The sequence below is a fragment of the Asterias amurensis genome, chromosome 13, assembly GCF_032118995.1.
Source record: "Asterias amurensis chromosome 13, ASM3211899v1".
Taxonomy (NCBI): Eukaryota; Metazoa; Echinodermata; class Asteroidea; order Forcipulatida; family Asteriidae; genus Asterias; species Asterias amurensis.
In genome coordinates, this window is record NC_092660.1 from 3663761 (window position 1) to 3676220 (window position 12460).

General features: G+C 38.8%; 1 protein-coding gene across 1 annotated transcript in view; it reads right to left on the reverse strand.

Moving 5' to 3' along the window:
- LOC139946612 (dynein axonemal heavy chain 2-like) overlaps positions 1-12460 on the reverse strand; it is a 78310-nt gene that overhangs the window by 62185 nt on the left and 3665 nt on the right. The window contains exons 6-16 of the mRNA XM_071944326.1: positions 11675-11913; positions 10000-10191; positions 8972-9109; positions 8361-8468; positions 7427-7632; positions 6336-6465; positions 5446-5628; positions 3513-3727; positions 2739-2885; positions 2159-2315; positions 774-1013 (exon numbers count right to left, since the gene is read on the reverse strand). Coding sequence (XP_071800427.1) covers positions 774-1013; positions 2159-2315; positions 2739-2885; positions 3513-3727; positions 5446-5628; positions 6336-6465; positions 7427-7632; positions 8361-8468; positions 8972-9109; positions 10000-10191; positions 11675-11913 — 1955 coding nt within the window. The remainder of the gene's footprint in view (positions 1-773; positions 1014-2158; positions 2316-2738; positions 2886-3512; positions 3728-5445; positions 5629-6335; positions 6466-7426; positions 7633-8360; positions 8469-8971; positions 9110-9999; positions 10192-11674; positions 11914-12460) is intronic.

Consider the following 12460-nt stretch of genomic DNA (forward strand, 5'->3'; position numbering starts at 1 on the left):
TCATATGAATCTACATTCATAAATACCTCAGACAGTTTCGCTATTCCTATTGGTGGAGAGCGCATCACGTGCGTGTATCAACCTTTGTTTATGACCAGTAAAAAGTGTTGAAACATGGGCGTGACACGCGAGCTTGCACCTGTGCTTATAAGACAGTTTCTTCATTCCTATTGGTCGAGAGCAACGGCCGGGACAGTTGTGCCACATCACTTGATACGCGTGACGCGCACATCATTCCCTTATAAGGAGTTGTTTACCCAAGGGCGGCGGAGGGCCTTACCATTTCAGAGCTGGAGGGGTGTTGTGTTGAAAGAAATTTTAACTTTTTGACCAAAAGTGTTGATGTTTTTGACTGAAAAAGGTATTTATGAATGGGAATGGAAAGTGTGTTGAATTGGTTTTCAATTAGTGGTTTAAACCCGCCGAGGCCTAGTTCTTGATAATTTACCTCGACTTTGTCTCGATCAAATAATCAAGAACCAGGTCTCGTTGGGATTAAACCACTAGTTGAAAACCTCTTCACCACACATTGATTCCCTTAGTTAATATTTGATACAAGTTTCATGTCAGTATATCATTGCAGAAAGGAGTAATGACTCTTTAAGGATTCAGAAACACCAGAGCTTGAGTTCAGTGCTCTTATCCGATCGGCCATGACACCCCAAAAGTATTGTTAATAATCTATTTCATTTTCAAACTTTTCTCAAGTTTTTTTCAAAGTATAACCTTTCACCCTGACTATTTGAATTGCATTCTCCATATTTTGTACTTACCTCTTGACCATCTGTTTTGAAAACCTCATATGTCTGCCTCATGATGTGAACAATTTCTTCATGGATGATCTTGAGTCTCTTCTGTGCACTAGCTCGATGTTGCATCTGCTCCTCTTCGAACTCCAGACCTTCGTATACTTTTTTGTTGTCAATACGAACGAGTAGGTTTTCACTAATCCGCTTGCAATTACGCGAGATTGTTAAGTTGGCTATCTTGTAGTCATCAACAATCACTTGCACCTACATAAGGTAAAGACATGAGAGTTAGACACATCCACATTCATTTCAAAATTAAGTTGTTTAATATTTGTTTGGGTTTATTTGATAATCCTAGGATTAATCCTAGACCCCAACTACACTTCTGTTGTGGGGGAGTCTGATTAGTATGCAAAAGTTATGGAACGTATTTCATCAAACCAGCTTCGACTGTATCTTAAGGAAAATCGCTTGTTTCCGAGATCACAGTCAGCTTACAGGCGTTTCCACTCAACAGAGACGACACTGCTGAAAGTCTAGAATCGCTAAATGTACTACCACGGTAAGTGCCCAAACAGGGCACCAAAGATTGTCTGAAGAAACTGTCAGAAAAAAAAAAATGAAACAAAGATGACCAGCAAACAAAAGAAGTCCGACAGGCTCTTTGTGGGGAAATTGCCACAGGGTTCAAGCATACACTGGCAAGCTCCCAGTTCTAACATTCATTCAGTCGATGTGGAGCATCGGATGATGGCCCTCCAAACACGTTGGTCCTCCATTGCTGTATGCAGCTCTTCCCGACGCAGTCCAGAGTCCCGGCACAAGGTGTCCACATAGGTGGTTTGTGGTCTACCTCGGGAACAGTGACCTTGAGTAGGGGCCCAAAGCACAAGCTTGCTCACTGCCAGCTCAGCATGTCTGAGACAGTGACCTGCTAGTTCCAGCCTTCTTGCCCTAATCTTGGTGCTAACTCTCGGTAGTCCACCGTAGAGTTCCAGGTTTGTGACATGCCTCTCCCAATGAATCTAACAAGAGGAGTATAGCTTGCTACTTAGAGCTGCTTAAGCACAAAATTTTGCTTAAGCAAAACATTCATTGCTTAGTAAAATCAGATTACCGGCCAAGACTCCACTCAATTGTTATGCTAAGTAAACAACAGCTAAATACTAGTTATAAGCAATGTATATGGCATGAAATTTTGGCCAGTAACATGTGTAAAATAAGCGAGCTATTTTTGTGCTTAAGCAAATTTTTGCTTAAGCAGCTCTATGAAATTGGCCCCAGGACAGGGACTATCGGATACATGTATACCACGTTTCAATTTGGTCAGGGCTCTGGCGATGATCAGAGGAACAGTAAAATTTCAAGATGCAGAAACAATTTGACGAGTGACAATTTATTGATCTTACCTTGCTGGCATACTGCCGGCACTCTCCAATGAAGAAGTCTGATATTCCTTTTGATGCCCAAGTGAGTTTGGTTAGGCCTGGGTGAATCTTTTTATCTAGATGGCGAATTCGCTCTCTAAACAGACCTCGTTCCTCCAAGGAGAGAGCAGATATTATCCTAAAATGACAAGGTAACAATAATCCAAGAAACAAAGATCAATAAATTCCTTAGAAATGCACCACCTGCAACATAATAAAAATTCCTTACGAAAGAGCATCACTTGCAAGATCACACTATGTCATGACATCACTGCAGCCATTTTAAGGGTGATTTAAATAAGTCTGTTGACAAGTTTGCACTCACATGTTATAACGAATTTGTGAAACAAGCATCAAAAATCCTAGGGATAGACATCGATCTTGATGAAACTTGCAAAGATAAGGTTCGATCTAAACCAGAGGCAGTCAAACGTAACACTAACCATCCATAGCTAACTATTATCACGTTTTGTAAAACAGATCTGATTTTTGACTGGTATACATTTTTCCTGTGAGAAAATTACACACACACACAAAAAACAAATTTGTATAAAAGCCTCACCTGTTGTAATCACGCACAACTAGAAGCACATTTTCTCGTAGGTTTCGCAGTTCTTCCCTCTTAAGATATACCTCTGTCGCATAGTGTGGTATTTCAAACATCAACTTCTCCCAGTACTGGATTTCATTAAATAACTTGAGTAGAACCCTGCATTAAAAAAACAAAGCAAGTTCATGTTAATTATTAATTAATAAAGATGATTTATAGGATTCAAGGCATTGCATGGTAAGGTATCAATGTATACTTGGTTTGCGGTAACACCATGTGTGTATCTACTTGCCAGGTAGAGTTTGTTCTTAGAGAGCAGTCTCCTGACGATGACGAGAGCAAGCTAGTCGAACTGTTGAGACCAATTCAGAACTGACTCCCCGGCAGTACAGTTAATTACGATCCTATAAGCTAAAGTAGTAGTCCAAGTCTATTTTCTATACCATCCACCCTGGTAATAGTTAAAACAGGACCGTTCTTTTCAGAACTGAGAAGTCTCCCGAACCCCCGAACATCTACTCCGCGGTAGTAAAATAAAGCGAGACAGTTCTCTAAGAACAAACTCTACCTGGCAAGTAGATACACACATGGTGTTACCGCAAACCAAATATATACGATCATACAACAGTTACAAAGAATACAGATCTAGAACAGAAACCTGTTGCAGACATACACAGGTTTTGTCACATCCTTGTCCTACCCCATCCTTAAAAAAGCTATACTGGTTGCAAAACTAATTTTACATTATATGTTTGGTTTGTGGTACCATAGTTCAGTCACTTTTACCTGTCAAAGTTCATGTCCAGCATGGCTTGCTTTTCAGCACTTCTACACATGAGTGGTACGTCGAGTAACTTCATGCAATCCTTATCCACAGTAGCTGCCCACTCGTTGAAAGTCTTACGGATGAATTCGTCTAAAGCTGTACTCAGCTGATTGTACTGTGTTAGAGTTTCAGCACCAGTTCCAATGTGAGGCAAAAAGTATGCCTTACCAAGCACCTGGAAAAATGTGGGATAAAATTATCATCAAAGAACCACCCGTTTGGATATAATTGATAAAATTTTTAAACATAACTATTGGTTTATGTGTTGTTGCAGAGAGGGCAAAAATAAGACTGTATTAAAGGCAGTGGACACTATTGGTAATTACTCAAAATAATTATTGGCATAAAACCTATCTTGGTGAAGAGTAATGGGGAGAGGCTGATGGTATAAAACATTGTGAGAAACGGCTCCCTCTGAAGTGCCATTGTTTTCGAGAAAGAAGTAATTTTCCACTAATTTGATTTCGAGACCTCAGATTTAGAACTTGAGGTCTCGAAATCAACCATACAAACGCACTCAACTTCGTGCGACAAGGGTGTTTTCTTCTTTCATTATACATTGTATCTCGCAACTTCGATGACCGATTGAGCTCAAATTTTCACAGGTTTGTTATTTTATGCATATGTTGAGATACACCAACTGTGAAGGCTAGTCTTTGACAATTCACAATAGTGTCCACTGCCTTTAAGTGCATGAAAAGTTTGACGTCTGAAACAGTAAGGAGCAACTGGACTTGCTTAAAGCCGAAAGATCGACTGTTGCAGTCGCTTGGAATGACTTTGGAGCGCATTGGTTTCAGACGTCGCTCTTGTCATGAGCCGAACCCAATGTAAATGTTCTGTTTAGTTCGCCTGTCTGAAACCAACATTTAATTGGGTCGACTCAGAGCCACTCCTAATCTATTTGGTTCGGCGCAACTCCAGAACGCTTGTCTGAACCGGGTGTAAGTTACATGTACTAGCCCGTGGTTATATGATGACACTTTTTATTAAGGATATCAGAGTCCATTTCTGGGGTGAAAAATTTCCAAAGCTTCATTACTCAAATCTCACCTGCAAGAAGCTACTAATTTCAACAGATTAACATTCAAGGGCAGCATACATTTTTCTGCGGTGGCTTTTGGTTGTCATATATTCTGTACATATTCATACGTCATTCTGTACGTCATTTTTATGAAATATTGCACCTCCCAACGCTTTTAATACAAGGTTTGCAAATGTATGACAATGTGTTTATAAGACTGTTAAACAACAAATAATATATAAATATTACATTCTTGAACCAACTGCTGTCATACATGTAGGCGTGAATTAGCAATTTTAGACACTGTACACCTTTGGTAATTGTCAAAAATCAGTCATCTCATTTGGCGTATCTCAACATATGCATATAAATAACAAACCTGTTAAAATTTGAACTCAATAGGTCGTCGAAGTTGCGAGATAATATTGGAAGAAAAAAACCTTGTCACACGAAGTTGTGTGCTTTGTGATGCTTGACTTTGAGGCCATCAAAATCAAATTCTGAGTTCTCGAAATCAAATTCAAATATTCTAGTAGAAAATTACTTCTTTCTTGAAGACTACGCTACTTCAGAGGAAGTCGTTTCTCACAATGTTTTATACTATCAACAGCTCTCCATTGATCGTTAACAAGAATGTTTTCAAGCTGACAGTGATTACCAATAGTGTCCAGGGGTGGATTTCACAAAGAGTTAGGACTAGTCTTATCTCGAGTTAGGACCAGTTACTCGTCCTAATTTAGGACTATCCATGCAAGTTGTATATCTCCTAGGACTACATGTAGTCCTAAGTTAGGACTAGTCCTAACTCTTTGTGAAATAGACCCCAGTACCTTTAAGGATTAGAAGTGCTTAAAAAAGATATAATTTACCTTCATTGATCGATCAATACGACCCTTCAGTGAGCGTGCCCAGTGGGCCTGACCAGCATACTTTGGCAAGTGAGGTCCAAGGCTTGGGTTTTTCTTAGTCAACTCCTTCTTGACAGCGTTAAGCTCATCATTGAACAAAGCATAAACTTCAACCGTCTTTTTATCAATTGTCCGTCTAATTGCCTGTTGCAAAAGAAAAAAAAATAACAAAAACAAACTTTAATAGTTGACAATATCATAACTGAATAGCATACCATCAAACTAACAAACAGCCTTTACTCCTTGAAGAACTTGCTCTACAAATGAATAACTTGTCAGGGACCTGCCAGGGTTAACAGGTCCTAAAATCTGACTCCCATAAATGGCCGACCGTTTTAGTTCTCAAAGCAAAAGGAAAACCACGCAATTTCAATGCAAATTTGTGGGGATCATTGCATTCTACTTTTAAAACATCTGTCCAACCATATGCATTTTATAAAAACGGTTACAAACGCTTTTTATAGACCAACCCGTCCGATCCGAGGCAACGTGTCCTTTTAATAAGACTGTGGTACTATTACCAGCGTTACCAAGACCACCTCTAATCGTTATGCTAATAATGGCCTACCAGTTTGATATCTAGGGAAGTCTTTTGCTCAATAAATGTGGTGAACCCTGCACACAGTTGGCTAAAGGCCGAGTCACACTGCAGCGATATTGATAACGATCAAGATGCAAAGAGAACGCATTATATTGGTTGAACTGCTCCACGCAAAATACGCACACGCTCATTCAACCAATGGACTGCGTTCTCTTTGCGCCGTTATCGTTATCGTTCTCGTTATCACTGCAGTGGGACCGGGCCTTTATGGCCATTAGTGGGAACGTCCTAAATTTATTTGGGTTCATACTTCTCTTGATGAAAGATGTTGAAATGCATCCAGTAGCTCCACTCCTTGCTCCACAGTATTGATAGTCTCAAACGCTGTAGAGATAACATTCTGCATCATAACCTCTAGGTCCTTGATGCCTGTACGGAATCTGTGGGAAAATAAAAAAGCTCATAAGGTTAATTATTTAAAAATCTTCAAACATCTGAGAAAAGATCTCCAATTGGAGTCAATCGATTAAACACTTATATATAATGATGAACATGATTGAAAAGCAGTATCATTTACAAAGAAGTGGACCTGCCAGGGAATGGCAGCTACAGCAAGATCAGTACCAGATAGTTGGCATAGACTAATCAAGGTAGTTGGCATAGACTGGTAATGACCACTGCAGTGCAATTTGCGCCATCGGACTAAAGAGAGAGAAAATTGCACAATAATTTAGTTAGTAGTAAGATTTCACTTGCTATGAAAGTAAGCACTTAATGACAGGTTCAGCTTCTTCTTTTTCCCTTTTATCTTCTGTTAAGAATCTACATTGTATACCAACATATTAGATTGTAGTCAAATTTGATTTGGCGAAAGTTAAAGTCACCAATTACCTTTGAAACAACTAAAAAAATTGATGGCTTAAGTATGGGATCTTAGTTGAATCTATTCACCTATGGATAGGCAGAGGATGTACGAGAGCAGTAGGGAGCAACTGACTAACAGGGCTGTATGCTTCATGTTTGTAAGGGCAAGGGCACCAAGGCATTTTCTCCTTGGTAAAGGGCACCCTATGATGAAATTGCAAATTTGTACTGGAGCAGTTCAAGGGCATCAAGTCAATGACCAGGGGACACGGAGGATATCGCCTTCGTTGCCTTCGTGAAGTATCAGGCCTGGACTAATGTGGCCTATGGTAAGGCAAGAATTAACCAAACTTGATTTCAAAATATTAACTAACACAAGTTTTTGAGGGGCTTTCACTTCTCATACATGTAAAAAAAAAAATTCTTGTTGATTTCCAAGACATGATTCAAATATAAAATAAACGTACCTTCTTTACAATTCTACAACTACTAACAAGTACTAGTGAAAGAAAAAAAGAAAGCTTGATTTCTATCTACCTGTTGTAATCATCGTGCCATGTAGTTGCTTTGACATCCAGTATTGTCTTCTTGACTCCACTCATAACTGCCAAGTTCTTCTCGAAGGCACTCTCTATCTCAAGAAGGCTACGTGTGATTTCTGGGCCCCGCTGTCCAGCAAAGCATGGTAGTGGTGTCTTATTGCCATCTTGCCAGCGAGCAAAGTGAATTTGGCATTCACAAACCTAAGACATAATTCATACAGTGCTTAATATTTATATCATGGATCATTACCCTCGGAAAGGTAAGCAACATGGCAGGCAAAGGACATGATTGGCTTTTGTTAATGATCAAGCCAACTTACAAGTCAAAAACATAATTCATAAATGCCTCAGACAGTTTCGCTATTCCTATTGGTGGAGAGCGCGTGAAGTGGGGGTGTTTAAAAGGTTGACAAAGACTAGCTGGAGCTGTTTTATAACGGGTTATTTTCCAGATACGTTTAGATGCATACTATGTGCTAGTCTTGGTGCAAGTTGTTTCTCGTTATGGGCATTGCGGGCGCTGTTGGTGATTTGGCCGCGCTGTGTGTGAAAGGAAAACAAACCACAACTAACTAGGTACACAATGCATATCCGAAAACTGTCTCAGTCATAAAAATGCAACACACGTACAGAGCTCAAGGCAGCGGAAAACGGATACGTTTGTCAGAGTTGCTATGAATGGGAATAAAAGAATGACAAGTTCTTAAACTGCCGTTTAAACCTTGCAGGGTCGTGGCCGTGCGATAAAGGCCCTGGCATTCAAAATGTAGAACTTCTAAATTCTACTTTAATCTGTGACTTTTCCCTGCCCTGTTCAGTGAGTAAACGACTAACATTAATTAAGCATGTAGGTGCTTATGGGTTAAGAAGCCTCATTTTCACCAAAACTGTTGTTTTTCCACTGAAAAAAAGAAAGAAGAAATACTTGCCTCAAGTAAGTCCTTGCATCGCTGCACAAAGGCATCTATCTGAGCAAAGATACTACTTTGGTCCAACACCCAACCTTCTGCAGAAAACTTGTGATGCATCAGTCGAACCTTTAAGTAAAGAATAGTAAGTTTAGAATACTTAAGCCAACAAAAAGAGTACAAGCAGTTTGTAGTACATTAGTAGCTGTAAAGAAAATACGGCATTCAGCTGTAGTCTTAACCAGTTTCTGCCACAGGACGTTTTCAAGGATACCAGAACAAGAACAAGTTCTTATGTAGCACATTTCACAATAACCGCATCAATGCGCTTTACAAATTAGTACCCTGGTCATAGGGCCAATAACACCCTGTTAATGTTTCTCAGCTCCCTTGGGAGTATACAGCCCTGAGCTGCCTGTAAGGTGCTTGTGGCTTTTTCATACACAATATCAACCTCTACCCTCGCAGATACCCATTTATAGCATATATAGTAAAGTATCTTGCTCAGGGACACAAGTGTCACGACCTGGATTCGAACCCACACTCTGGTGACTGCACCAGAACTTGAATTTGATGCTCTTAACCACTCGGTCATGACACAATGTAACATTTCAAAAGTGCTGTTAACTTACATAGGAATAGATTTCTTTCCATGCTTTACAGCAGTCGATACTTTGGTTCAGTGACTTCATAGATGATGTGACATAGCCATCAAACAGCTTTTCCAGTGAGATTTCCTTACAGCATCGGTGTATGATCTCGTTGCTTACCTGAACACAAAAAAGTTGATTACAAAACAAAAAAACTGAGTTATTGAAAAAGGCCAGTAAGATTTGCAAAGAGTGCTTCAATATTTACTGTAATTCTCGGTTTACATGTATAGGCCGACCGGCGTATAAACCGCAATGCCTCAACAAAATAAAAAAATAAGATTTAGGTGTTGGTGTATGTATAAGCCGCCCGGCATATAAACTGCAGTCATGAGCACACAAAGATGGACCACAAAAAAAACAGTCTTGTTAAACAGACTGATTTCCTTTAGCAAATATGGAGTAGAAATAGGACATTCATCTAGGAATAAAATTTGAGGCATGGCCTTGTACTGACAGACAAGGTTGGTGGAGTTGCCACGTAGCATAACATAATTTCTTTGGAAAGAGTTTTCAGAGTGAGTTTGGCGCGCCAGTATTTGCTTTTATGTGTCTGTTTTGTATTTGTTTTTAGAATATTTTACAAACAATCTTTCTTTTTACAAAATTTAAGCTGTTTTTTTTCCTTCAATATCCTAGTTAACAAAGGATAGGACATGCCCGCTGCTAATTTACATGTCAAAATACTGAGCACTTTGATAAAGTGCTACTCGTATATCAGAACCTAGTTTTATTATTATTATGTCAGAAAGTGAAAGGTTAAAAAATTAATTTGCCAAAGTCAGAGATTTATGAAAGTCTGAACTGAAAAAAAGACGTCGAAGTCAGAGCGTCAGAATTTCGCCAAAGGTGGAAGAATCTCATCCACACAGTATACATGGCAAATTAAAGAATAACACATGATGACTATCCCAAAATTCAATTTTTCAAGGATCAGTGTGTGTGTGGTATACATTTACGGAACATAACTTGAATAATAATAGTTTGAATAATAATAGTTTGATACAAACCTTCCTGAACAGACCAGTTAGTCTCTCTCTGCTCTTGTAATGTTTTGAGTTGACCCATATCATCCGGATCAGATTGATGATCTTAGTGAGCATGGGTGGAATGTCAACAGGTTTGGCTTTGGAAAGTTCCTCACAAGGTTCCTTCAGAGTCGAAAGGAACTTCAGGTTACTCTGAGCCTGCTCAGAACCGTCCTACAAAATAAAATCATCACTTTCATATAAATGTCTTGCACAAATGATGTTTTGACTTAGTTACCTGTTCATGTTTGTTGTGTTGTCATTTAGCATTCGGGATAGACTTTGCTAGGGTCGAAACGCCAGGCCATTAACTATTTTTTGCACAAATATTTAAATGCACATTTTTCGGCAAAAACAAAACAATTGTTTTGTACTAACTTTACGTTGATAAAACCTTTGTCTTGATCATCAGCAACTAATATTTTAAAGTACGCTTTCTACTATCATAATCTTCAAACGGTGGAAGTTTAATGTCAATCTGTGGACATTGTGCTTTGTGTTACTAAAAATACCCAAATCCTTTAAAGCAGAACTATAGTCAATAAAAAGAATTCTAGCATATAAGACATATATGTAGCTTGCTCAAGATGGAGAAGAACTTCATGGAGACTGAGGCAAATTACATCCTCAACACTACCGTAAGCAAATTGGTGACTATCCAAATTCGGAGGTAAAATTCTCTTTAAGAATTTGAAGAATTTTAGGAACAGGTTTAATTACAGTTTGTATAAAACAAAGAGGAACTTTACGTTGTATATAAGAGATAAGTTAAAAGTGTCATTAAAAACATCAGCCAGCTGAGCGGAACAGAATTTCATTAATCGGGGGCAAATAAGTTGAGAGATTAAACGTAAGGTGAAATTGCAACAATGCATAACAGTGTCTTCCACTTCTAATTCTTAATTACTGATTATTGGCATACAATTTGGAAGTACAAAAAAGGGCCAGTTTTATGGCATGGATGCTTGGGAGAGTTGCTATTTTGTGTGTCACTCGGATGTGTGAGCATTGTGTTACATATGGATGTGTGTTTTGTACATGTGTGTTTTGAGGACTACGACGGATCTACAAGTAGTTTGCAAAAAGGGCACGCCACCCAGATGGGGAAAGGGACAGCAAAAGTGACCATAACATTGGCTCACTTACAAATGGACCATAAAAAAGTATGCCTTATATGCTTAAAGGGTCTATGTAACTTTTGTAGGACAAAAAACACAATGTCCACAGATTTACACTTAATTTACACAGTTTGAAAATAATAGTAGAAAGCTTCCCTGAAAATATTACGTGCTGAGGTGCTGTAGTTTTGGGGAAATGAGTAAAATAATGTCTTGAAAATAATTTTCGTCTCATGAGACAAAAATTATTTTAATGATTTAAAAACGTATTTTTATGACATTTTTTTTACTCATTTAAAAAAAAAAAACTACAGCACCTCAGTAAGTAAGATTTGAAGGGAAGCTTTCCACTATCATTATCTTCAAACCCTGTAAGTTAAATGTAAATCTATGGACATTTTGAAAAAGTACCCAAATCCTTTAAAGTGGCATTTTAAAAAGCACGTGCAACAAAAAGTTCGTGGCCTCTTTCCCAACAGTTCTGACAAAAGAGCGTGGAATAAGTCTGTTTAAAGTTACCTGAATCTGTTTAAAGTTACCTGAATCTGTTTAGAAAGTTTTCTAAACGAAGCAACATATGAGGACTTTGAAAGCTCCAAGATCATCTGGATTCTCAAGACACCTTCCTTTCTGAGTTGTTCACTGATTCCAGACAGGTCAACACAACGGTTGTGCCAGAAAGCAATCTCCTCCAAGGGACCCGAGTTCTCAGAAGTTTCTATTGCATCTTGAGAGGCAAGAACTTCCTTGATTTGACGTGTCCAATGTACCATAGCAGCTGGGGGCAAAAACAAAACCATTACTACATTTAACATTCTGTATGTTTAAAGAAAACCGACAATAACTGTGCAAATTCATGTATTTCTAGTGATGAAGAAGTTACCTTTGCAAGTTATGCTTCAAAGATACCATTCATAAATTCCTCAGACAGTTTTGCTATTCCTATTGGTGGAGAGCGCGTCACGTGGGTGTGTATAAACTTTTTTTATGACCAGTAAAAAGTGATGAAACATGGGCGTGACACGCAAACTTGCACCTGTGCTTATAAGACAGTTTCTTCATTCCTATTGGTCGAGAGCAACGGCCGGACAGTTGTGCCACATCACACGATAGCGCGACGCACACAGTTTCCCTTATAAGGAGTTGTTTACAGAGGGCGGCGTAGGACCTTACCATTTCATAGCTGGAGAGGTGTTGTGTTGAAAGAAATCATTGAACAATATAATTTTTGCATTTATTTTACTTTTTGACCAAAAGTGTATTTATGAATGGGAATCAAAGTGTGTTGAATCGATTTTCAACTAGTGGCTTAAACCTGCCGAGGC